This window comes from Mustela lutreola, chromosome 11, assembly GCF_030435805.1.
Source record: "Mustela lutreola isolate mMusLut2 chromosome 11, mMusLut2.pri, whole genome shotgun sequence".
In the NCBI taxonomy this organism is placed as follows: Eukaryota; Metazoa; Chordata; class Mammalia; order Carnivora; family Mustelidae; genus Mustela; species Mustela lutreola.
Genome location: NC_081300.1, coordinates 26,756,419 through 26,783,556, shown reverse-complemented (window position 1 = coordinate 26,783,556; position 27,138 = coordinate 26,756,419). Strand labels below are relative to the sequence as shown.

The 27,138-nt window shown below is 47.9% G+C and overlaps 1 protein-coding gene and 1 long non-coding RNA gene across 6 annotated transcripts in view; one reads left to right on the top strand and one right to left on the bottom strand.

Annotated features, from left to right (window-relative positions):
* Window positions 1-6,084, bottom strand: part of ST8SIA5 (ST8 alpha-N-acetyl-neuraminide alpha-2,8-sialyltransferase 5) — a 60,222-nt gene extending 54,138 nt beyond the window's left edge. The window contains exon 1 of one of the 2 annotated variants that reach the window (XM_059139799.1): window positions 5,522-6,084. In XM_059139799.1, the coding sequence (XP_058995782.1) occupies window positions 5,522-5,652 (131 nt within the window). In that variant the 5' untranslated portion in view covers window positions 5,653-6,084. The remainder of the gene's footprint in view (window positions 1-5,521) is intronic. The other variant, XM_059139800.1, reaches the window with a different exon arrangement.
* Window positions 6,085-6,095: 11 nt separating this feature from the next.
* Window positions 6,096-13,112, top strand: LOC131811350 (uncharacterized). 4 transcript variants are annotated; one of them, XR_009345899.1, is made up of 3 exons: window positions 6,096-6,186; window positions 8,474-8,688; window positions 12,405-13,112. It is a non-coding gene; the product is annotated as an uncharacterized LOC131811350 (long non-coding RNA). The 4 variants fall into 4 exon arrangements; XR_009345900.1 differs by having other exon boundaries at window positions 6,104-6,186; window positions 8,161-8,688; XR_009345902.1 differs by lacking the exon at window positions 6,096-6,186 and adding an exon at window positions 6,372-6,457.
* The last annotated feature ends 14,026 nt before the right edge of the window (window positions 13,113-27,138 follow it).

Sequence of the window (27,138 nt, the reverse complement as noted above, 5' to 3'; positions counted from 1 at the left end):
TTAAAAAAAAAGTTAAAAAAAATCAGAATTAAGGCCAAGATATTCATTATGGCATTTTTACTGAACCTTATATCAAAGGTCCTCACCAGCTCAATAAGACAAGAAAAATAATTAAGGTACAGGGTTGTGATAAAAGGAAAAAAAGTCTATGCAGAAATCCCAGAAGATTTTCCAGATAAACTATTGTCATTATGTATACATTATCCAGTTCCTGTTTATAAGATCAAAACATAAGAAAATCAAATTTATTTCTATATACTAGCTACAAATGCTTTACAAATTCTGTATGAGATACACACACACACACACACACACACACACACACACTTTAGTATATGTTTTTGTATATATACTATATATAAATGTTTCAAAAATACAATTTTAAAAAATAAATTTTTACAATAGCAGTTAAAGCTATGCAGCCCGAAAGAAGTCTAGCAATGTTCAAATTCTTTATGAAGAATTATAAAATTTCACTGAAAGACATAAAAAGAGGACATGGGAGGCCCATGCCTATCTGGTCTTCCTCCGAGATTAAGTTTAAAAGGCAGGTTGATGCCAGATTGTAAAAAAAATAAAATAAAATAAAATCTACAAGGACTTTTATTTCTAACTAAAGGAGAAACAACCACAAAACAGAAAAAAAAAAAAAACTACTGCCCTTTCCTGCCCCTCTGTTAAAGTGTAAGTACTTTTAGTCCTCAGCACTTTAGGGACAAAAGTTTATGTAAAGATTTTAGCACTAATAAAGGAGCTTGGGGGCAGTGGGAGGCTTAAAGGAAGAGGGTACCATTTCCATGACCCTGATTCTAGAAAATCCTTTTGACCCATCACTCCCCCAGACCTGTCCTTACCCACACAGCCAAATCTGGATAGGTTTTATCTTACCTGATCCCTCTGCAATGTGTGCCACAGGGGACCACTCTCTGCCTGGCACCATCATCCCTTGGTTTCCTCAACAGCTGTTCCCCTCTACCTCTCTGCAGCCTCAATTTCCAGAGACAGCTCTCCGCTCTGGACCCTTAGATGCAGGGATTCCTTAAGGCTCACCACTGTGCCCTGACCTTCATCGTCCCTTACTCTGCCTTCTCCTGGGTGATCTCATCCAACCTCATCATGGAACCAGTGCTTTTCTAACAAAGGGTTCCAAACCAATAAGTTATAAAATCAACTTCGTGGTTTACCCCTAGAATTTATTTTAAACTTTCGTATTGCAGTGAAATAGACATAACAGAAATTTACCACTTTCACTATTTTTAAGTCTACAGTTCAGTGGTATTAAGTGTAGCCAATCTGTTAGGCAGCCCTCACCACCAGCCATCTCTAAAAGTTTTTCATCTTCCCAAACCGAAACCCTATACCCACTAAACACTAACTCCCACCCCACCTCCAGCCCCTGCAACCACCATTCTACTTTCTGTCCCTATGAATTAACTAATCTAGGTGGTTCGTATAAGTAGAACCATACAATGTCTGTCATTTTGTGCCAGGTTTATTTTAGCATAACATCTTCAAGATTCATCCATGTTGGGAAAAAAAAAGATTCATCCACATTATGTATCAGATTTCCCTTCCTTTTAAAGGCCGGATTTATTTGTCAAATGAAATGGAATAGAAAATATTAAAGCAGGTTTCTTATAAGAAGGTCAAATATTGTTTCACAGAATGGCTGTTTCAAATGGATGTGTACGTGAGTGTGTTCTAGATCCCTGGGTGTAACATAGTTCTTACGGCGGCTAACGATTATAAAAGTTGGGAAAACACTGATTTTGGTGGTGACTAAGTAATCTCCATTGCTAGCCTGGCTCTTCTCCGCCCACAGTTCTGGAGCTCACTTCCAAGGAGCTGCTGGATAGCTCCCTGTCAGCTCCTTGCAGTGAGTTTCCTAACAGATCCAGACTCAAATTTGTCCCTCTTTCCCCCAGACATGCTTCTTCACACACATCTCCTTGATTCTCCACAATCAGACCCTGCCTGCCTCACCTTGCCCCCAGGTACACAGCTGTGATATCTGAGTTATGTTGAATTACTTAGCTCTCCCTGGCACTGGCTATCCTCATTCAAGCTGGCTCTCATCCCCCTTCCTTACCCTTCTACCATGCCTACGGGTCATTTTCCTTTCTTTAGGACCCATTTCAAATGCCTCCATGCACCTTGAAGCCATCCTGATCCACTCTGGGTCCCTCCGGATTTCTGGAAGCCCTTGCTCACATCCCCAATTTGGCTTATGTTTGTATTACGCCTTTCCGTCTTCCTAGCAGACCACAAGCTCCCCGGAGACCATGGACTGTGTCAGCCTGCCACACCACTGTCCTCAGCACTTAACGTGGTGTTCGGCATAGAGCAAATCTTCATTAAGTACGTGCTCAATCAAGTACGGATAGGAGGAAGCCAAGAACATCAACGGGAAACTTCAGTTTTGTCCCCAGAAGGGGCGACCACACAGCACAGAGACCAGGGGTCCAAGGGAAGAACACATACCGACTCACATCCCCCACTCCCTTCTGGTGAAGTCTGGCCCAAATTCTCCCTGAAATAGCCTGTCATCTCTGTGCTCCTGAGCTCTCTGTGAGGTGGCAAACAATGGAGGCTTTGCTGAATACATCACCAACTAACCCAGCTCGGCACAGAAGCGAAAAATGGCAGCCTTCAGGAATCCCCAAGGTCTAAAGTAGATCTGCCTTCTGCACCAGAGTCTCCTCACTTTGGACGAGGCTGTCACAAGAGCCTCCCAGGCTTTCCCCATCACTAACCTCTCCTTACAGAGCCTGAATAGCCTTCCTCCCCACAGGCTTTTATCCCATCATTACCCTACTCAAAGACCACATGCGGCTCCCTGTGAGTGAAGGAACCCGGTTCAATCTGCCCTTCCCCATCCACAAAGCACCTCACAGAAGCTACTCACCCAACATTAAATCTGTCCCCGTTCTCCACATTCTCCCTTTTACCAGTTGGATCCATTTCTTCACCGTGTCTTCCAATTACCAGGGGCGCACGTGGGCAAACAGGTGCATGTGCACACACACCCCACCCCCACGTGCACGTGTACGAACACACACACCCAACTTTCAATCATTTCTTCATTATCCTGTATTTATTGAGAGTTTACTATGGACCCGGCACCATGTTTGGTGCTCAGCGTGCAGGTGGGACCCAAGCGTGGAGGGCCCTGCCTCGTGGAGGTTCCGGTCCAGAGCAGGGGTTTCTCCATGTCAGCCCTATTGCTATTTGGGGCTGGACAATGCTTTCCTGGGGGAAGCAGATGATGCAGTTGTAGGATCCTTAACAGCAGCCCTGGCCTCTCCCTGCAAGACGCCAGCAGCTCTCTCCTTTCCCAGTGTGAGAAACAAAAATGTTTCCAGGTACTGCCTGGGGTAACACTGCTCTCCCTTGAGAACTGTGTCTAGAGCAGCAGGGGGAGCTTGCTAGGAGCCCTGTGGGGACCTGGTAACAAGCATGAACTGGACCCACCCCCCAGAGAATCCAATCCTGAGCCCAAGCACCTGTGTATCAGTGGCCCCTGCAGGTGATTCTCATGAGGCTGTCCCAAAACGTGTTTGGGGAACACTCAAGTGGGAAGTGTTCCTAGACCGGACACAGACCAATAATCACACCCAGGTGGTTCATTACAATTGAGTGGGTGGTCCGGGCATGGGAGAGCGGAAGGGAGGTGGTGCCCCATCTCTGCACGTTTGCTTACATGCTCTTTAGCTCTGGTTCTGCATGTCACCACCACCCCTCACCCAGACACACACCTAAATTTCACCCTTCCTACATGGACCCATTCAGGTTCTACCTCCTCTAGGCAGTCTTCCCTAACTACTCCAGCCCATTCATATGTCCTTCCTCAGACAGGTTAACACTCACTACTTAACTAGCTCATCTGTGGCCATTTGTTTCCCCAAAGAGACCTCAGGCCTCCTGAACACCAGGACCACACAATCTGCTTCTCCACAGACCCCCACAGCATCCTTCCCGTATCAAGTACAGGTCAGTTTTTCTTGCTTGACTGGACTGAACCTATGTCCCTGGAGTGAGGCGCCAGAGGTGGCATCTGAGATTCAGGGAGTCACGATCTGGGTGTGAGGGAGGGATGGGAGGCAATCAGCATGCCTGCTGAACTCTGGGTGGCTCGCACAGCCACCCAAGACCAGGGCAGGTATGGCAGAGCAAGCAGTTAGGAGTTGAGCTGGTGCTGACCATGAGCACGGATGTTTTCTCACTGTCGACCAGGCAGCATGGATCCCAACAGGCCCAGCAGTACTGAGTCAGTGCCAACGGGGCCCAGGAACCCAGAGTGGGCCTGCTGAGGAGGAAACAAGTGCAGCAGGTGGAGGCCAACAGGGCAGAAGCAGGCCATCTGGGACCTGCCAGTCCTTGCATGGGCTTATCTTGGAGTGGAAGTAGGAGCCAGAAGGGGAGGCAGACCCAAGCCAGCCAGGGGACTCTGAAAATGTCCTTTAAAACCAGCAGCACCATGCAGAGCTCATCAGCTGCCTTCCATGAGGGAAGAATGCAGTCTGGGGAGGTGGGGGGGGAGGGTGCATGGCTGGTTAAATGCAAATGTCCCAGGCAAGGAGCCTCATACTCCCCAGCACGGGGATAGGGACAGGGACAGGGAAGGGAGTAGCCTAACAGCAGCAAAGAACAAAACTCCAGGCGAAAGGAGAGCTAGGCTACTTCCAAAAGGGGCTCCCATGTGGGAGCATCCTAGGGTCAGCGCTATCCCCAAGCTCTGGAGCTAGGCAGAGTACCCCGAAGCATTTCTCCTGGCCAGCAGAAGGAACTGGCTGGCATTTTCACACACGCAGGGACCCAGGCTGTGACACATCCTCCTACTGCTCTTTCTCTTAACAAGAGTCGGCGGGTGGATGGGGTGGGCTGGGAAGAGAGCCCAAGGAGGGGAGAGTTAACTTCGTCTGCCGCTCTGACCTTCTGTGTAAGGATGAGAAAGAACCATCTGCTACAGGAGGAATCAGGTTGTGTTTCGCACGCACCGTGGTTACCGGTTTATGAAAACTGACGATTCCAGTCACGGTCCCAACCCATTATCACTCCCCACCTAACCTGCCGCTTTCCCCCCAGGAGCCCCCACAGAAGTTCTGGACTCAGGGTAATCCTGTTCGGTTTTGAGCCCTCCACACCAGGGAGCCTCCCCTCCAACCAAACGGCCATGGCGCCCTAGATTTGGGGGTGACCGATCTGACTCCTGTGGCCCCTCGGGGCATTCGGATGGATTCGTCATCGGCGTAGCCACTCGGAATTCCAACCTGTCCCCCATTTACACAAGAGAACAAAGTTGTCGGGCCACTCCGGCCCACGCAGGGCAGGCGCTCTCATGCCGCTGGGAGGAGAGATGCGCTTCGGAGCGCCAGGACCCAACCCCAACGCGGCCGTGCTCGCGGCCAGGTTCCCAACCCGGGCCCCTGACTCTGGGGACGCCCGGGCCGACGCTGCTGCCGCCACCTGGGGACTGGCCCGCGAGCTCCCTGCACCCTCACCCGCGCTCGGACTTTCTTACCTCTTGATGTAGTTTCTGCCGTACAAGATCTGTTGCAGCAAGGTCACCAAGGCGAAGGCGCAGATGAAGATGAAGAGCAAAGTTCGGTTCCCCAACAAATCCCGGTTCGCAGAGGGGTCCGCGTAGCGCATCCTGGCGGCCGCTCGCGCACGGCGGGGCGCGGCGGGCGCCGGACGCCGGGGGGCCCCCGCAATCACGCACGGGGTTTCGGGGCCCCGGCGGGGCGCGCGATCGACCAGGTGCCTCTCGGCGCTGTTAGCCGGGCGGGGGACTTGGCGGGGCAAAGTTTCCGCCTGGCGGGGAGGGCGCAGGGGGCATCCGAGCGTGACCGGCGCCGGGGCGGCGGGCAAGGCAGAGCTGATCGCGGGGAGCTCGGCCGCGGCCCGGGGCCTTCCCTCCGGACGCCTCTACCTCTGGGCGCCCGTGCACGGCAGCCGCCGATTTCCCTGCGGAGAGGCGACTCCAGGTGCCCCGGGCTCGGGGCGGCCCCTCCCCGCCGAGGTGACGACCAATGAGGAGCGGGGCCCGGATGCCGTCCGCTGGTGCACCCGAGAGCGCGGCGCACCGCCCCCTCCGGTCGGGCTCCGGATCGCGGTCGCCTCGCGCCGTGCCCTGTCCGGGCCGGCCACGTCCGATCCCAAGGCCCGCAGCGAGGCAGCGCGAAGGTTGGCCTTCAGTTCTGTAGATGGGAGGTGGGGGGACCAAACACCCGGACAGGCTGGCGAATGACTGGCGGGCGGTGGAGAGGGGGAGGGGTGGAGCGGAAAACGCCAGGTTTGAATCGTGGAATTAAAAAAGGGGGCAGGAAGGGGAAGGCGCGGCTGCGAAGCTGGGCATGCTGGAAGGGAGCGTTTGCTTGCGGCGCGCAGGGTACTGAGTCACCGCGGTGGCCACGTCCTCGCGCTCGGGAGATTTCTCCGGAGAAAGCGGAGCAAGGTCAGCGGGCAACCCTTCAAGGACGGGCGCGCGCGGCTCCTGCATGCTGATGGCCTGCGGGGCTGCCCGCCTGCGCTCCGGGCACCCAACTCTTGCAGGGAGAAAATTCAGAGGCTCTACACCCCAGCCACAGGCCTCCTTCCTCTCCGCAGCTGCGGCCCGCGGCTGTTCCTCAAAGACCTGGTTGTCACCGAGACACTGGGACCATGTCTCATCCTCGGAGCCGCTCATAAATCTTAGGTCAGGCAGCCGGCCGCCTTAGGGTACCACGGTCCCCCAAAGCTTGAGTAAGTCAGCAGGTCTGGAAAGGCTGGTGCTTCAGAGGGCACAGAAAGGCAACGCCAAAGTCGTGCCTCTTCAGAAATCCAAGCCCCTAGATGCGCTCCCCTTTTCCTAATCCCCCTCACCCCCCACCCCCGCCCTGCAAGCCAAGAGCCAGCCCTGTCACCTTGACCCCGCAGTCTCCCACGTCCTGGAGAGTCACGCGCCCACAGCGTTCACCCCTGAGCCCTCCTGGATTATTTCAGGGCGCCCTTTCCAAGGGCCCTACAGCCACTGGGGACGTTCTGGAGTCAGGGTGAGGATTCAGCTCCCAAATAGACGGAAACTATAGTCGCAGCAAGAAAAAATGGCTTTAGTGACGGGCCTCCAGTGCTCTGCCCTTACCCTTTAGTGCTTTGCTCTGGAGCTGGAGAGAGCAAGGAACGGGATGGCAGATCTCATGATTAGGGATTCACCAATAAGCTTGGAATGGGTTTTAATGCACAAGGTGGCAGCGGACCTTGGGCTGTCAAGAGTTTATGTACCAAATAAATACCTGTGAGGTCCATTAAATAAAGAACACAAACATTAAGATGGCCCATTATTATAATAATCCCCATATTTATTTGGTGACTTACTCATCAAAATAGTGCTTGCTTTTGCATATTAATTGAATTAGTGCCTGCTAGCCTCTAACTAACCCTCTTTACAATCAAAAGAACCAAAGGTCTAGTTGTCCAAAGTAACTCACCTAGCAAGAAGTGTTTGGAATGGGAGTGTGGCATTTGCTCCCACAGAGGCAGGGGAGGGCTTTATTGGTGGGGCCAGTGCCCTGCCCCACCCCACCTCACCCTTGGCTTAGAGTTCCACTCTTGCTGTCTTTAATAATTGTCTCTTAATAATTTTGAACTAGGAGGCCCTGCACTTTGCTTTCCACTGGAACACACAGATTATGCGGTGGGTCCCGCACAGTGGTCCAAGTTGACAGAGTCTAATTTTTCACTTAGTTGGCCCTCCCCTGCGGAGGTCACGGGCTACGGTCACTGCTGGAAAGGCACTCTCATCTCCTTTCTTTTCCCGCTGGTTCCCCACCACCATCAAGTACTCTGCCAGATAGTTGTCTTTGAACGCATAGTGCCTTGGAAAAACAAGACGGATCTATTTTAAAACAAGAAATCTAAATTATTCTAAAAATGTACAGCTTGCTGAGTTTCCACAAGCTGAACACTCTCGTGTAACCAGAACGCAGATCGAGACACCAAACATCTTCAGTCCCCCTCCAAGACCCCTCTCCTGCTCCTTTCCAGGGACGTTTTGCTGAAGAGTAACCATTATTCTGACTTTTAGCCCCAAAGATCAGCACTTCCCATTCTTGCATTTTATACAAACAGAATCATACCTCATATATTCTTTTCATGTCTGACTTCTTTCGCTCGCCACAGGTTGGAAGATTCCTCCATGTCACTGTGTATGGTAGGGAGCATTCTAATATGGCCCCCGAGATGCCTCATCCTCTCTGGCCCTTGCACTTTCTCCCAGTTACTCAATTGAACATCCATCTAGGTGTTGCTGTAAAGGGATTGTGGGATGTAATTTAGGCCCAAATCAGTTGGCTTGAAGATAGGGAGCATATTTTCAGTGGGCCTGATCACATGAGCTCTTCAAAGGGACTAAGCTCTTCCCAACGTAAGAGATTTTGAAGCCATGAGACAGACGGACTTGAGGGAAGCTCTTCACTTTTGGCTCTCGTGACAGAGTCCACACGGCAAGAGCTCTGGACGGCCTCTGAGAGCTGACACCGGCTCCTGGCTCACAGGCCGCAAGAAAATGGGGGACCTCAGTCCTCCAGTAACAAGAAAGACCATAAATTTCGCCACCACCTGAATGAACTGGGAAGACAGTCCTGAGCTCCCGGCCTGTGAGGCTGTCTGAAGAGAAGCAAGATTTACGAGCTGTCCCACCGTGAGCTGGTAAGCTTGTGCTGTCCTCAGTCCCTAAGTTGGTGGTCATGTGTTTCCCAGAGCCAGAAAATGCACGCTTCGCACACTATGGGTTAGAGGCTGATGGATACCATTGTTTGTTCTATCTTCTGTCTATATAGAATGTCATGGCTGGACTGTAGCACAACCGACTTATTCACTCTACTGTTGACAGAACCCCAGAGAGTTGCGGCCACATACCTTCCAGTGTGTCCTTTGATGAATATATGCACACCTGCCTGTGGGGTAGCGGTATTTAGGAGTGGGATCGCTGGGTCACAGAAGGCTCAGCTGTAGTGATTCCTGCCAAACAGTTTTCTAAACGGCTGGGTTATTCTTTTCATAGGTATTTGATTCAAACTTGCCATGACCTGATGGGAATTGGGCCCCACCCTAGATGATGCTACCATTAACCAGCTAATCTAACAGCAAAAAAACCCACCAAGCGAAGAGACAAAATAGTCCAGAGAAATGAATTACTTAATACTGGGTGTGGACTCTCTCCGTGGCCAGGTAGCTTGCAGGAATCTGCAGCAAGGGCCAATGCTGACTTTGGCCACAGCTGGAATGCTGGGGTAGTCTCCTGTGTGCGATGCGTTTGGGTCACTTGATCCCCAGCAATAGTCCCGCACACCTCTGCTGACAGGGCCTTCCTAATCCTAATGGTGAATCCCACCATCTTCGTATCAAGTCGGAAGGTACCTTTAACATACACACAGACTTAAGCATCGCGGAGGAGTCAGAGACCAAAGATATAGAGACACGGAGGTCTGCAGTCCCTGTTGTTGTTATTAATATATGGATCTAGGTTCCATTTTAAGCCAAATCCATATTCCAATTGGGGAACTGCTACAAACCCTCGGAAGGCCTTGCAAACAAAAGAGTAAACCGTGGAGAGCTGATCCCTGTGCCAGATTCAGTGCACACCATTTTTATATCCTAATTGCCAGCAACGGGGACAGCTGCATCATTGTTTAAAACACACACGCACGCACAATTAAGCCAAGAAGAAATGTCAACACTGGCACAATCTGCTAAACTGCTGATAACTGATGGGCATTACTCATGCAGGGAGCATTGTCTCTGACAGAAAACGGAAAGATTCCTTTAAAAAAAAAAAAAAAAAACCTCAGAGATTTCAACTGGTTTAAGAAAACCGGGGTTGGTAACATTATGGCACAATTGCAACCTGCCAGATTATGTAAGTGACATTCCACCCATGCGTTCGCAGAGTCTGTGATAAGTCCAGGCTGTTCTTCTGCCTCTTCCTATCTGTGTTCGCAAGGCGGCTCCAAGAGGCTGATTCCTGGTTCGGGGACACTCTGTCTGTGCTGAGGGTGTCTTGCAGCCACCGAGCAGAAATGCCCAGGGATAACCTCTGAATCTAGAGAGCCAGAGCTCGCCATTGCTCGGGCATCTGTGGACGCTGGATCCTCCTGGTTTTCACTAAGCTGTTATTATAGAATAGAACTAGAATTTAAACTCCTCATTCGGTTCCCTTATAATGCACCAAGCATGTTCGAAATAACTTATTAAATGATCCTGAACGAGGTTATGAAGTCACAGTGTGGCCTTCCTGTGTCTCACCTGAGAGACAACTTCCTTTTGTCCTCACACTACTCCCCCCCCTCCCCCAGGGATTCTCCTTCTGTATCTGCCCTGGAGGACCCAGTTTGCTTCCAGAGGCAGAGACAGGCTTCTCAGTATTAATCCACAAAGGCTCCTGCATCTCAGGGCAGAAAAGACTCATTTCCCCCTGGGGGTTGTCACATTCCCACAGGTAGCCAGAAACAGCTACACTCTTCATAATGAGGTCACTTGGGGACACACTGAGATGACACAGTGTCTTCTTTGCTCACCTTCAAGGCCAGGCCCTGGGCTAGAAACCCCTGGGATCAGGTTCTGCCCTTTGAGGAGGAGCTCTGACAAATTCAGCTCAGAGAAGGTTTCTCATTTCCAGTCCAGGGCAGGCTCCTCGATGCGTTTTGCTGGTGGTCTGTGTAATGCTGAGACATCAAAAGAATGCCTGGGAACACAGCGGCTTGGAAATGTTTAATGTTCCTTGGGTACCTGTAAAGAGAAAAGCAATACGTGTCCTACTATGATCATCCATTTCTAGAACACCAGAGATTCCCGGTCCTAATGTCACAGCCACAGTCAAGTAGGTTCACTTAGCCTCTGTCCTGGTTTCTCAAGGTCCAGGCTTTCAGTGCCTGTGGTGGGAGTGTCTACTATGTGGTAGGTATTGCATGATGAGCCAGGGAAATGAGGATCTGTAAGTCATAGTCTGTGCCCTTGAAGGAGTTTAGGTGGCAGTGAAGAGGGCATACACTACCCTCTAGTAGGAGAAGTAAGCCTCTAACCAAGTGGGAAGATCGTGGGTTGTTGGGAGGTAGGGCAAAGAATGGCAAGGAAGGGGTCTTTAAGCTGAACTGTGCCAGGGAAGGATGATTAGCCAGGTCACTGAGTGGGGCAGGGGCAATGCGGACAAAGCCCAGCAGCAGGAGACGACGTGACCCGGTCAGCTCAGGGTTGCTGGAGAGATGAGGCTGGAGGAGAGGGCAGGAGCCAGGGCACAGGAGTGGGGCTCTGATCCACCATACCATTGCAAGATTTTAAGTAGCAGAACAACATGATTGGATTTGCATTTTGGTTAAACCAACCTCCGGGTTGGTAGAGAGCAGCTGGAGGGAGAAATGCCTGAAAAGGCACAGACGTGAGAGCCTCTCTCTCCTCTGGCTGACAGCACCAGACCCCTCCCCACCGCTGTGGCCTCACCCACACACCCCCAGAGGCAGGCAGCCCCACCGCTCCTGTCATTGTTGTGCCAACCTGAGAAAGAATACCCTGCCCCCTTCCAGGGGAGCAGGCAGGGAGCAGAGGCACAGGCTTACTGCCTCGGATGTGATCGCTATCTCTGTATGAAGGGCGTCATCAGCCCTCTTAGTTGGTGTTCATGGACATTGGTGAAGCGTGGTTGGGGCCAGTCCACCGCACACTGGTACAATCCCAGAGCATGTCGCCAGGACACCCTTTTTGCCATTTTCTGGGGTTCCTTCTACTCCGCAGGTTTCTGGTACAAAAACTCTCTCTTCCTCCTCCCTTTGACAACCCTGCCCTTGGAGAAGGTTCTGGTAACTTTCATTTATATCCTACTGTTCCTGATGGGGAGAAACATAAACTGAATTGTCCTCTGGGCCTGTAGTAAAGGTGATGTCCTATTAGAAATGCACACAGAGACATATGAAGGGACCTATGGGTGACCACCACCTGACCCATGTGCTCAGACATCGCAGCCTAATGGGGAGAGGGTTTTCTAGGAGAATACATACCTGGTATTATAAATATGGAGTAGTGGGAATGGGATTTGTTTCTAAAATTTGTTCTAAATTTTTTTTTAAATTTATTTATTTCTTTTCAGCATAATAGAATTCATTGTTTATGCACCACACCTAGTGCTCCATGCAATCCGTGCCCTCCATAATACCCACCACCTGGCTCCCTCAACCTCCCACCCCCCCGCCCCTTCAAAACCCTCGGATTGTTTTTCAGAGTCCATAGTCTCTCATGGTTTATCTCCCCTTCCAATTTCCCCCAACTCCCTTCTCCTCTCCATCTCCCCATGTCCTCCATGTTATTTGTTATGCTCCACAAATAAGTGAAACCATATGATAATTGACTCTCTCTTCTTGACTTATTTCACTCAGCATAATCTCTAAAGGAAATTTCTTGTCATCTACCCACATCAGTACTTACATTGGAAGAGCAACAGCATTGGTGTCTTCCACCTGAACACCCTGAAAACAGATCATTGTTGACAAGCGTGGTCACCGGTGTGACAGCCTTCGCCCAGCTGCATTGTGGATTTGCCCAGATGGCCACTGCTTACAGGCCAAGTGGACAGTGCTGTGTACGGGGGTCAGCAAACTGAAAGGGCTTTGCGAGCCATACAGTTTCTGTTGCACTCAGCTCTGCTGTTGTGCTGTGAAAGATAAATGATGCAGAAACACATGAGCGTGACCAGAGTTGGTCCACAGGTTACAGTCTGTTGCCCCATCTGTGGCCACACCACGTGATTTGCAGAGCCCCGTGCAAAAGACCCACCCCACTGAACTAGAGAATCACTGTGAAAGGGAGTCCCCTGTGTTCGGGCATTATGTCTACAAAGGACTGATAAATTACAACATGCGAATCCGTTATCCACTGTCAACATGTTTGCACAGATTCAATTACTCCTGAAGTACAGCCTGGAGATCATGGGATGACATTTCCACAAAGAAAGTGCCCCCTAACTTGGACCACTTGTTTCATAGACATATGCCCCTGGTCACCAGGGACTCCTGAGCACAAATATGGGCTGCTTGATGAGACTCCATCTCACTTCTGGAGACAATAAATTCTTGTGTCCTAAAGGTCATCGTGTCAGTTAGGAGCTTTTGACTAAAGTAACAAAGACCACAGAGAAATGTACTATCCCACCTACCAGAAAAACTGGAGGTGGGGTGGGCTCCGCAATTGGCCAATCAGTCTTTCTAGAACCCAGGTTCTTCCCATCCTCTGTTGCATCATCTAAATTATAGGCTTCTTCTCAAAAGTGGCTGTCCTCATGGCTCTATGAGAGCTGCCATTAGTAACTGGGGAGAAGCAGAAGAGGGGGGTGTGTAGAGAGAGAGAGAGAGACTCCTCCAACCTAGGACCAATAATATTCAGCAGAGGGATGCCATGCCTTGACTGGGTTGCACCGGGTCCCTGAACCAGTCACTGACAAGGGAGGGTATTATCCTAGTTGGTTTAATCTACCAAAGAGGCTCCCCAGGATCCAGGATCTATTCCAGAAACCATGTGGCTGCTTCCACAGATGGAGATAGAACAGATGTTGGAGAGTCAACCTGATATCATTGAGGGCAGCACTTTTTCATTTATGTTTCCTTTCTTCCTTTCAACAGGGCACCACTGCTGTCATTGGTTAGTGCTGATGACAGACAAACAAGAGAGTGAGAAAAGGTGCCCCTCCAATGTCCCAGAAATGTTTCAGAACCATGAAGAGTATCACGGGTAGCCCTGTCTCCTGCCCATTTCCCCAAACACACACATGTTACTCGTTCACTGACGGTAGCACGTATGACAATACTTACAAAGCTTGTAGGAAAAGAGAGAAGCCAGGCAACGGGTCAGCTAAATTGTAAGAGTGGAAACAGATTATGTTTGTGTCTGAATGCCTTGGTGTTTGGCTGCAAAGACAGTGACAGGCTGGGGAAAGTAGCTGCCAGTGTGGGAGTGGGGAGGTATTACAGGTTGGTGGGAAGGAGCTCAGTCTGGGGAGTCAGAGGAGACATGCTTTAGGTCTCAGGCCTAGGAGTTCAGGAGAGACCCCTGCCTTCTCTAACCCACTGGTGTCCTCATATGGAAACTGGAAAATATAATATCTATCCCTCAAAGTAGGAGTTTTTGAAGATTAAATATAAAGCTATAAAAGCATTCTGTAAACTATAAAGCCATATGACTCTAAGATAAATTAAACCACATTATTTGCAATGGCCTGGGAGAGAAAGATTTCACAAATGTTGAGTTTCAGCAGATTCGTGAAGGGGGCCAGGTGTCCTCAGCAGCCTCCCTTGTCCCCATCAGCCCTGCCTACTCCAAGTGCCCAGGACTGTCTACTGCACATAACTCTGCAGCATCCCCACTGAAGCCCAGACTGGGATCTGCCCCCTTTGTTCTCCTCCCATGGAAACTCACTCATCTCGACTCTCACTATCCCATCTCCTTAACACACATCTGCAACTCACCTAAGGAAGTACGAAACGGTGGTGAGCATAGTCCTGAGTCAGAATACAGAATTGTAGGCCCGGCTCTGCCACTAACTAGCCCTCTGATTTCAGGCTTCGTTAACCTAGTGGCAACCTTGGACTTTGAACCTACAAAATAAAAAAAGAGTTGTAGTTTTTAAAACTCTATCCAGCATGGAAACCAGGCTTCAAAACACAATGGTGCTCCATACCCTCCATCCAGCCTTCCCTCCTGCCCGTCTTGACCTGAATGGCAGCAGAGAGTTACCATCATAAAAATGCAAGGGCTTTGCCGAAGTGTATTTTGAAAACCACTGAGCTAAATGATCCCCCAAGGGCTCATTCATCTCTACAATTCTCTGTTTCTACTTCTAAGATAAATGACTTCATGCTAATGTGAGACAGAATATAATATGGTTCCCCCACCTAGAATCATTTGTATCTAAGTAGGAATTCTCAGAGATGCATACTCTCCTGAGTTCATAAATGAAGATGGAATTTCAGGCACCCTGCATGTGAAAGGGGTAGTTGAGAGACTCCCCGAACCCCCTAAAATCACTCAATTAGGATTATCCACTCAGCGTTCATGTGGGACCTCATCTTGAAGCAGTTAATGGCATTTTGGGGGGTGGTGAGCAACCTGTTGGCTTCTCAGTTTGGGACCTCCCAGAGCATGGCTCCCATCAGCTCCATGGTTAACCACCAAGGAGGACAAGGGAAGTCACCATGTTTTTATGGGGCAGGGCTGGGGAGAGGATGAGCTACAGCCGGGTTCAGCTCTGGGCACAGAAATTCCCCAAATGACAAGACTTAATATACACAGGGTTTTTCTTTCCTGTGACATACCGGACATTCAGAGGTGAGCGATTCAAGGCTCAGAGGGTGGGTCCATTCAAAAAACGTCTTCAAAAATTCAAGCTCCCTCTAGCTCATTACTCTTTTGTTCCAAGGAAGGAGGACCCATGACCGATGGTGGGTTCCATGTCAGGAGTTCGTCAGCCATAAGGAGGGGAGAAAACAATCCCCAGAATTTCAGTTCTGGGATCTTTATGTTGGCCTAGACGCTTGAGTAATTTACCAGAATATCTTCAGATTCTTCAACATAACTTTTCATGTCATTTGACTAGATGTAGATGAGAGCTGCATAAGTGATAGAGTGTGTGAACTTTAAAAATACATTTGTACTCAATAACTATATGCTACAAAATTCCTATTTTCTTTTTAACCGTTTTAAGAAGGATAACATATGTACTGATAGGTACTCAAATCTTGCTGTACGGCCCCATGAATGACCACAACATGAAGACACCCACGGAACCACCGCTAAGATAAAAGAGTGAAGGAACTAAGATAAAAGAGAAAAGGAAACCACCAGCCCCCAAAACCTGCCTTGGGCTCCTCCCAATCTAACATGCCCTGTCCTTTTCTCTTCTTTTCTTCTCATCCTCTGTCCTATCCTTGTCTTCCCTTGTGCTCCCCTCACATCCCAGGCCTCTCAGAACCCCCAGGGCACAGGGGTGCTGGTGGCAATGGTAATAATTTGAGGCTGTGTTGCCTTCTGGCACACAGCATGTGGCAAGAGCAGGACCTGTGGAGCCAGACTTCCTAAGATCCAGCTCTTAGCTCCTCTGCTCACTAGCTTTGTGAATCCAAGCAAGAGATATATCTCTGTCCCGTGGGTCCGATCACAGTTTGGCAGCAGGCTGGGCACTCCGCGCATGGTGACCCATGTGAGGTCACTGCATTTTCATTTTTATTCCTTGGGTTGGATCTTTTAAAAGCCCCGGGAGGCACTTGTTACTTCTATTTCACTGAGACGTCCACTGAGGCAAAATGACTTGCCCAACACAGCACGGTGGGTCGGAGGCAGAGGAAAGGCCAGCCTGTGAGCCCTGAGGCTGCACCGGCACGTGTCTTGGAGCTGCAGGCCTCCTACCCCTTTGGGGCTGAGATCAGACAGGTAATTTAGACAAGCCCACAGGCGCCCGGCCATCCAGATGCTTGTTTGACCCAGGGGTGCCTGGTTCCTTAACTGATTCACTCTCGGCTTCATGCTTCTCTCTGCTGCGCCAGAGAATTTCTTCAACAGACGCACAGACGCCAACCTTACAACACCTGCTAATAAAACCTTCCTTGGCAGGATTGGGTTCCGGTGGTGTCTAGTAACTCCAGACATGAAGGAGTAAATAGCTGGTCATGCAAAGAGTGTGCGGGACCCTCCAGGAGCAGAGAGAATGCAGAGCGATCAGGGTCAAGGCAGCATCTATGGCCAGGACAGGGACAGGGCTGGGAGCTGGCAAGCAGGGCAGCTGGTGGAAAGAGGAGGACAGTGAACCAAAGTCACGCCCCAGCCTGGCTGTGTTGGCAGCGCTGGGGCCATTCCTGCCATTACCCGACAACTGCTCCTGGATAATACCCCTGGGACAGGTGCTGGGCAAGACAGGCGTCTGTGTGGTTTGGGGGGGTCAGGGGGAAACTCCTTACCCCTCCCTAAAGGGGTATTATTATTTAAAGAGTCCGGGCCTTTCCTTCTATGAGATACAGAAGACTGACAAGCAAGTAACCCTAGGAGAAGAGGCCCAGGGATATGTCCAAAGTGATGTAGGTAGCATAGGGATGAGAGCCTCCCCCTGGAGGCGGTTTGACCAAACCCTGCTTCTCCTATCCCACTTGGGAAGCCTGTCCTTGGCTTGCTCACTGTGTTACAGCTCCCTCCCTTCTCCATGGGGGGCTGTGAAACAGCACCATCAAGGCACTGAATGCTTACTGTGTGCTAGGCACTCTTCACAGAGCTTCCCTGCTCTTAATGCATTTAATCTCCCTTTAATGAAGGTAGGTGAAAGGGAGGAACTCTTTTCAAGCCTACACACTTGGGGATGGAGAGGCCCCAAAGGTTCAGTAACTGTCCAAGGTGCTGGATCTACGTAGAGGTGGGAGTGCGATCTGCACCCAGGCCCCCAGGCCCTAGAGCCCAACCTTCCACTTCTCACTGCAGGGTGCACATTCCCTAGACTCCTTGTTGTCTCCCAAGCCACAGGACCCCAAGGCCCAGGGCAGGGTCAGTTTGCTCCTGGGTAGCCAGAGCTGAGCCCTTCATACCCTTCCAAGGCTTCCATCACTGATGACCTACCCTCCCCTCAGACTGCTCTGTAAACTCAGTGTTTGGTACTGAGGCTGGCTGCCTTCCCCTTATCCTGGGCTCCTACTTCCAGGCTGGGGTGTTGGGGCAGCATCCAGAAGATGCAACCAGGAGCCAGCCTCAGAGGCCTCCACCTCCCTGCACCTGCACGCTTCTCCTCCCTCTCCCGGGGAGCCCCCAGTGTGGGAGGCAGAGTAGCCTGTCCAAGAGCTCGGGCTCTGGAGTCAGGCTGCCTGGGTTCTAATGGCAACCCAGCCAGTGATGTTTTATTCTCCTTGAAAAGTTTCTTGAGCTCTCTGAGCCTCAGTTTCTTTCTTTATGAGATAGAGTAATAAAAGAAACTACCTTCCGGAGTTATGCTGGGGACTGAGATTCAGCACATCCTTACCCACTTAAAAGCCAGCCAGCTGCACAGGAAGCATTCGGGCAATGTTAGTACGTACTAGGACCGCATCTTGTCAAGCACATTCTGAAACCATAAAGTCAGAAATTCTACTTTCTAACCATAGCTTCCTACTTTCTCTTCTTAAAGCTCTTCAGCCCCCATAGCCTGCTCTGCTGAGTTAGTGTGCCAAGGGCTGGAGTCCCTGTTCTTCTGTAGATGGGCCACCTCCTGGCTTCTTGTCCTTTCCTACTTCATTAAATAAAACCCCATGGTCAATCACTTTACTGACATTCTTATAATTACTAACAATTTTCTCATGCTTGGTCTGTTTCTCTCAGGATCAGGTTCAGTGGTATATAATAGAAAACCCAAAATAACCATTCTCAAAATAGTTAAGAGTATATTTCTCTCATATAAAAGAAATCCAGAGGTAGTAAGCTCAGAGGTGGGGCAGTAGATCTGAGTGCATCAGGGACACCTGCTCTTCTTCTCTTGCTATTTACTCATGTTCTATCACACTGTCTCGGAGTGCACGATGGCTGTGGGAGCTCCAGCCGTGGTGTCTACATTCCAGAGAGCACAATGGAGGAAGACAGCCTCCCCATCCAACATGTTCCTCTTACATCCCAACAGCCAGAACCCCATCACATAGCCTCACCTGGCCACTGCTTACTTCCTGTCCCAAATAAGAGGGAGGAGGTAGAGGGTCCCCACCACCCCCACCCAGCCAGTCCCCAGACAGTGATGATTTTGCCACCCACTCCCACTTTGAGGCTGGCCTGCTGCTGGAGAAAATCACGTGCTGACAGGCACCTCTAGAGGCCGTGGCTTCCAGCCCCACTGAGCCCCCCACACTCCTGGATGAGGCCATTCCCCTCTCTTTTGCTTGCCTCCTGGTAGTCATTCCAAGTAGTCAGTCACTCCCCTGAAATGCTCCCTCCCTTCCTCCCCCTCGTCTGTCTTCAGATGTCCTTTTCGTTCCTCTGCAGCTGCTCCAGCTCCCCTCAGGGGTGACTGACACCCAGGAAGGAGGGGACTTGCTCTTTTCCCTTGAATCCTACAACCAACAGAGATGACCTGGCGAGAGCTGAGGTGCTCCTGACTAACCGCTTCATCCAGACTCTCTCCCTGGGCGATTTGTTTCTAACGGTGGTATTGATGGTATCGATGTTTCACTTGGAAGGAGGCTCCCAGGGGAAGTCGGAGGCTCCAAGCAGGCTGACTTGGCTTGTTTTGGGGGACACGGTCCCCCCAGCAGTCCCTCCATCCTTCCTCACATCAGCTGATGGGCCTTGGAACAGAGAAAAGTGCTCCCTGAAGAAAGCTTAGCATCCTGAGGCTCCATGAGCCCCAGACCCCTCCAACAGCCCCACCAGGCCAGCACATGGGCGCCACACACTCCATCCACCTCTAAAAAGAGGAAAAGTGGCTTGAGAGAGGGAATTCCCCCATGCTAAAGGAACCGTGTCTATATTCTTATGAAAACGTCCCCTTTGCATTCCTAGCTGCTTGTAAGGAGCAGTCTGAGAGCAGATGTCCCCAGGTTTAGGGACTGGCTGAGGCAGCCACCCCATCCTTCAATAAATGGAGGGGAAGCCACCAACCCGCTTCCATACAGAACCTTGGTTTCTGCCCTGCTGGGAGGACTGGAGTTGGGGTGCGGGTCTGGGGGCTCACGTTGGTTCTTGGGGCCCCGTCAGCCACCCCCCTTCTCTGTTGCCCCTGTCAGGGCTAATGAGGGCTAGGGCCGGAAGACTGCTCAGGAGCTCAGTGGTTCCTACTTAGTGTGAAAAGTCTGCCTTCTAGGTTGCTATAAAAAGGAGCAAAAATAACAGATGTGCCTCTTCGTCTGTCTTTATGTTCCCTGTTTCATTTATCACACACATCTTGCAATAGCTACTCATTTTCACATTTCCCTCACTTCCTCCCTCCAACGTGAATTACTTAAAATAACAGCCACCACTCAGGGTCAGCCCCAGCCAGGACGAGGGAGGTGCTCAGGGATGAGGACTGTGCCCGAAAGAAGCCTCAGGTGACCCCTGCCCTCATCACCGTCCCTCAGACTCCTCAGCTTCTCAGAAGCCCCTGGTCTTTCCTTCCGAAGCCAGAGGCAGTACTGAGTGAGGCCCCCTGGGAACTCATCTCCCACTGCAGAGGCTTCGATGACACTGGAAACTTCCCTGAGAGCAAGGTTGGCTGGGAGAGAAAGAGACAGATGGACATGACCCATGTGGCATGGAAGGAGAACCTGACCAGAGACATGACCGGGGTTCTGGTCCAATACATTCTCTCAGCATGCCGTGCGCCATGGGCAAGTTGCATCCCCTCTCTGAGTCTCAGACTCATCATCTGTAAAACAAGGGGTGTGAGGGCCCATCCTGTGCTGGGTTCCTGCCTGGAGCCTCTTCAGGATTCAGTCCTGACCCCTAAATCTCTCTTCTCCTTCCCTCACCAGTTATGTTTGCCAATGCCTTAGTTAGCTGCCTATTCACATCACGCCTGGTCTAATGTAGTACACTCTGGACTGCTCTTCCAACCCCGCTGCCAGCCTCTAGAGTCTGTTCTCCATACTGCCACCAGACTTCTTAATGCTGATCTCATGCACTGTTTAAAACCCTTCAGATGCCTTCCTGCATTCGACTCCTTACCCAGGCATGCAAGGATTACCACTGTCCCACTCTCTTTCCACAGCTCCTGACCTCATTCACAAATATTTATTGAGCCTGCTCCATGCCCAGCCCTGTTCTAGGAGCTCAGAATATAGCAATAAATCTTCAAGAGTCAATTCAATTGTCACCTCCCTTGAAAAGCTTCCCTGCACTCCACTCCTTCGTGCTCACCAACAGGGTGAGTTCATTGCCTCTTCCTCCTGTGTGTGCAAACTGCTAAACATGACAGACTGGGAGGGAGCTGAGAACAGCAACCTCTCCTTCATGGCTGTATCACCAATGGGCATACCTAGGGAAGTTGTGTTCAGTTAATGTTTGTTCAATATCATGGTCATTTTTATGTGTTGACTTGGCCAGGGCAAGGACCCAACATTTGGTCAACATTACTCTACATGCTTCAGCGAATGCATTTTTTAGATAAGATTAACATTTAAACCAGAAGACTTTTAATAAAGCAGATTACTCTTCATAATGTAGGAGGGCCTCAACCAATCAGGTGAAGGCCCTAGGAGAAAAAAGATTGACTTCTTCCCAAGGAAGGGGAACTTCTACATTTGGACTGCCTTCAGACTAGAGCTGCAACATAGCTTTTCCCTGAGTTTCCAGCCTGCCAGCCTGTTCTGCAAATTTAGGACTCACCAACCCCCACAGCCATGAGAGACAGTTCCTTAAACATTCTCTCTCTCTACACACACACACTCTGTTGGTTCTGTTTCTCTGGAGAATCTTAACATACTGAGTGAATTATTTCACCCCACCACTACCACCGCCACCCCTACTTATCTGATACCTGTGGCTAAAGAAGGTGTAGGAAGAGGAGGAAGAAAAATGTGTAGCTTTTTCATATGATTATTAGCCATTTTTTAAATCTTTCTTTATGAAGAACCTGCATAGGTCTTTTGTCCTTTTCACAATGCTGTTGTCTTTTATTATTGATTTGTAGGAGGTTTTCAACATTCTGGACACATGTTCTTTGTCAAATGGAATGGCTTACAAATGTTTCCTCCTAGAATGTGGTCTGTGTTTTTATTTCTTAAATGATTAGAATTTTTTTTGATCAATAGAAATTTTTAATTTTGATGACTCTACCCATCAATCAAATCTACCTATTTTTTCCTGCTATGATTAGAGCCTTATGTGTTTTAAGAATGTTTTCTCTAGAAGCTTTGTAGATTTACCTTTTGCAATTAAATTTATGACCTATTTCAAATTAATCTTTGTATGGCATGAGGTAGAGGTCAAGGTTCATTTCTACTCCATAAGGACATTCAGCATTCCAGTCCCATTTTTGGAAAATTCATTTAGTGCTTTTGTTAAAAATCAAGCTATACGCTATGGGTTTACTTCTAGATTTGTTTGATATTCTGTTCCATTGATCTATTTAGTTATCCATATGCCAATACCATATTGTCCTATCTATTATAATTTCATAGTGCATCTTGAAATCTGGCAGTATAAATTCTCCAACTTCAATCTTTAAGACTGTTTTGCTTATTCTAGGTCCTTTGCAATTTCATGTACATTTTAGAATAAGCTTTTCAATTTCTGCAAAAAGTCTAATGGGACTATAATTGGGATGGCATCTTAACAATATGACATCTGGACAAAATTAAGTCTTCAAATCTATGAACATAGAATACATCTCCATTTATTCATATCTTATTTAGTTTCTCTCAGCTCTATTCTGTAGTTTTCAGCATACAGGCCTCCCACATCTTTTGTTAAATTTCTTTCTGAGTATCTTATGGTTTTTGATGTTATTGTAAATAGTATTTTAAAAATTACTTTTTAGAACAGTTTTAGATTTGGGGCACCTGGGTGGCTCAGTCAGTTAAGCATCTGACTCTTGACTCAGCTCAAATCTTGATCTCAGGGTTGTGAGTTCAAACCCCACACTGGGCTCCACGTTGGGCATGGAGCCTACTTAAAAAACAAAAAACCAGTTTTTAGATACAAAGAAACATTGTAAAGGTAGTACAGAGAGTTCCTAAATAACCCACACTTAGTTTTTTCCTATTGTCAACAAATTATATTAGCATGGGACATTTATCACAATTAAGGAACCATACTGATATGATGTTATTAACTAGCATCCAGCGCTTATTAATATTTCCTTAGTTTTACCTAAAGTCGCTTTTCTGTTCCAGGATCCCATCCTGAACACCACATTACATTTAGTTGTTATGTGTCTTTAGGTGCCTTTGGACTGTAACAGTTTCTCCGAGATTTTCCTTGTTTGTGATGACAATTTTGAGGAGGTATTTTGTAGAATACCCTTCAGTGGGGTTCGTCTGATATTTTTCTCATGATTAGACTGAGCTTCTTGGTTTTTGGCAAGACGACCACAGAGGTAAAGTGCCATTTTCATCATATCATGACAAGAGCACATACTATCAACATAACTAATCACTGTTGATTTTGACCTTGATCACCTGGCTGAGGCAGTGTCTATCAGCCTTCTCCACTGCAACGTTACTTTTCCCTCTCTCCATCCTATACCCTTTGGAAAGAAGTCATCACTGTATGTAGCCCCGCTTAAGGAGTGGAGAGTTACGCTCCACATCTTTTAGGGTAGAGTATAAATTATTTGGAATTCTTCTCCATGGGGCAATCTGTCTGTTCTCCCCCACTGATTTATTCCCCATCTACAGCTGTGCTAATGTATACATTATTTGCCATCCGTATCTATTCTTTGGTGAAATTTCTGTTCAAATATTTTGCCCATTTAATAATTGGGTTGTTTTCTTATTCTTAATTAAATTTTTGCCCATATATATTTTTGTCCAGATACAGATGTATCTTTTGCAAGTATTTTCTCCCAGTCTGCAGTTCCTCTTTTAATTTTTTCAGTAGTGTGTTTCAAAAAAATCAGAACTTTATTTTAGTGAGGTTCAGAGTATCTTTGTTTCTAGTGAGTGTTTATGGTGTTGACTAAGAAGTCACTGCCAAACACAATATCATAAAGATGCTCTCACTGTTTCCTTCTGTAAGTTTCACAGCTTCAGGAATTACATTTAGTTCTGGGACTCATTTTTTTTTCCTCTTTTCTTCTTTTTTGGGAGAGAGAGAGAGAAAGGGCTGGGGGTTGGGGCAGGAAGTGGGAAGGGCAGAAGGAGAGAATCTTCAGCCCCAACTTGGGGCTCCATCTCAGGACTCTGAGATCATGACATGAGCTGAAATCAAGAGTTGGACGCTTAATAGACAAAGCCATCCAGGCACCCCTGGGACTCATTTTCTCTTCATAATTCCTTTGTTTAGAGGCAACTACTGCTAGTTAGCATTTCCATGCAGTTTTTTTAAGCTGAGGAGGTTCAAAGTGTTTGTTTGTGTAGGTTGCCTTTAAAAAAACAAACAAACACAATTTTATTTTTTCAGAGCAGTTTTAGGTTCACAGCAAAATGAAGCAGAAAGTACAGAGTGCTCCCATGTACCTGCAGCCCACCCCCTCCCCAAATGCACAGCCTCCTTCACCATCAACATCCCCTGCCAGAGCAGAAAATATGTCACAATCCATGAACCTGCATGGGCACACCATTATCATCTGGAGCCCACTGTTCCTATTACAGATCACTTCATGTTGTACATTAGATGGGTTTGGACAAATGTATAATGACATGTACCCACCCTTGTAGTATCTTACATAGTAGTTTCACTGCTCTAAAACTCCTCTGTGCTCTGCCTATTTGTCTCCCCTTCCCTATCCCCACCCTTACCAACCCCTGAGCTTTTTACTGTCTCCATACTTTTGCCTTTCTAGAAGGTCGTATAGTTGGAGCCACACCATATGTAGCTTTTTCAGATTGGTTTCTTTCACTTAGTGACATGCATCTCAGGTTCCTCCATGTCTTTTCATGGCTTGATAGCTCATTTCTTTTCAGTGCTGAGTAACCATTCCAGTGTCTGGATGTGCATGGTTTATCCATTCACCTACTGAAGCACATCTTTACTGATACCAAGTTTGGGCTATTATGACTAAAGCTGCTGTAAACACTAGGTTTTTGTGTGGACACAAGCTTTTAACTCCTCTGGGTAAAGACCAAGGAGCATGATTGCTGGGTCATATTGTAAGAGGTTGTTTGATTTTGTAAGAAGTTGCCAAACTGGCTTCCAATGCGGCCATACCCGCAGCAAATGAGAGTTCTTGTTGCTCCACATCCTGTCCACCCTTTGGAGTCGTCAGTGTTTTGGATTAGGGCCATTCTAATAGGTTGTTCTAATTTGCACTTCCGTAACAACCTCTCATTTGAGCATCTTTACATATACTTACTTGCCATCTGTTTATCTTCTTTGGTGAGGTGTCTGGTTTTTTGCCTATTTTATTTTTTTTCCTTTTAACCATTTTTAAATGGATTTGTTTTCTTATTGTTGAGTTTTAAGAGGTCTTTGTATATTTAGAATAATGATCCCTTATCAGAAATGTCTTCTGCATGTCTTCTTCTGTGTCTCACCTTCTCATTTTCTTTACAATGTCTTTCACAGAGCAAGAGTTTTTAGTTCTTATTTTTTCAAAATTTTAGATAAATTTTAGTTAACATACAATGTATATTGGCTTCAGGAGTAGAATTCAGTGATTCATCACTTACACATAACACTCAGTGCTCAGCATAAGTGCCTTCCTTAATGCCCATCACCCATCTGGCCCACCCCCCACCCACTACCCTCCATCAACCCTCGGTTTGTTCTCTACAGCTAAGAGTCTCTTTGTGTTTGTTTGTTTGTTTGTTTAAGATTCTACTTATTTGACAGAGATCATAAGTAGGCTGAGAGGCAGGCAGAGAAAGTAGGAAGCAGGCTCCCCCACTGAGCAGAGAGCCCGATGTGGGGCTCGGATCCCAAGAACCTGGGAACATGACCTGAGCAGAAGGCAGAGGCTTTAATCCACTGAGCCACACAGGTGCCCTAGTTAAGAGTCTCTTATGGTTTGCCTTTTTTTTTTCCTTCCTGTATGTTCATGTTTTGTTTCTTAAATTCTACATGAGTGAAATCATACAGTATATTTCTTTCCCTGATTTCTTTCACTTACCATAATATACTCTAGCTCCATCCACATCACTGTAAATGGCAAGATTTCATTCTTTTTGATGGCTGAGTAACATTACATTGTATATATACATCACATCTTCTTTATCCATTCATCAGTTGACAAACATTTGGGCTCTTTCCATAGTTTGGTTATTGTTGATAATGCTGCTATAAACATCAGGGTGCATGTGTCCCTTTGAATCTGTATTTTTGTATCTTTTGGGTAAATACCTAGTGGTGCAATTGCTGGGTCAGGGTAGTTTTATTTTTAACTTTTTTGAGGAACCTCCACACTGTTTGCCAGAGTGGCTGCACCAGCTGCATTCCCACCAATAGTGCAGGAGGGTTCCCCTTTCTCCACATCCTGGCCAACATATGTTCTTTCCTGTGTTGCTAATTTTAGCTATTCTGACTGGTGTGAGGTGGTATCTCGTCATGGTTTTGATTTTTATTTCCCTGATGATGAGTGATGCTGAGCATCTTTTCATGTGCCTGTTAGCCATTTGGATTTCTTCTTTGGAGAAATGTCTGTTTGTGTCTTCTTCCCATTTCTTAACAATTATTTGTTTTTTGGGTGTTGAGTTTGATAAGTTCTTTATAGATTTTGGATACTAGCCCTTTATCTGATATGTCATTTGCAAATCTCTCTTCCTATTCTGTAGGCTGTCTTTTAGTTTTGTTGTTGTTTCCTTTGCTGCGCAGAAGCTTTTTATCTTGATCAAGTCCCAATGGTTCATTTTTGCCTTTGTTTCCCTTGCCTCAGGAGATGTGTCTAGAAAGAAGTTGCTACAGCTGGGGTCAAAGAGGTTGCTGTCTGTGTTCTCCTCTAAGATTTTGATCATTTCCTGTCTCACATTGTCTTTCATCCATTTTGGATTTATTTTTGTGTATGGTGTAAGAAAGTGGTCCAGCTTCATTTTTTTGCATGTGACTGTCCAGTTTTCCCAACATCCTTTGCTGAAGAGACTTTTATCCATTAGATATTTTCTCCTGCTTTGTCAAAGATTAGTTGACCATATAGTTGTGGATCCATTTCTGGGTTTTTTTTTTTTTAAGAGTTTATTTATTTATTTGACAGACGAGATCACAAGTAGGCAGAGAGGCAGGTAGAGAGAGAGGAAGGGAAGCAGGCTCCCTGCAGAACAGACAGCTTGATGCGGGGCTCGATCCCAGGACCCTGGAACCATGACCTGAGCCGAAGGCAGAGGTTTTAACCCACTGAGCCACCCAGGGACCCCCATATCTGGGTTTTCTATTCTGTTCCATTGATCTATGTGCCTGTTTTTATGCCAGTACTGTACTCGATTGATGACTACAGCTTTATAATAGAGCTTGAAGTCCAGAATCATGCCTCCAGCTTTGCTTTGCTTTTTCAGGATTACTTTAGCTATCTGGGGTCTTTTGTGGTTTCATATACATTTTAGGATTATTTGTTCT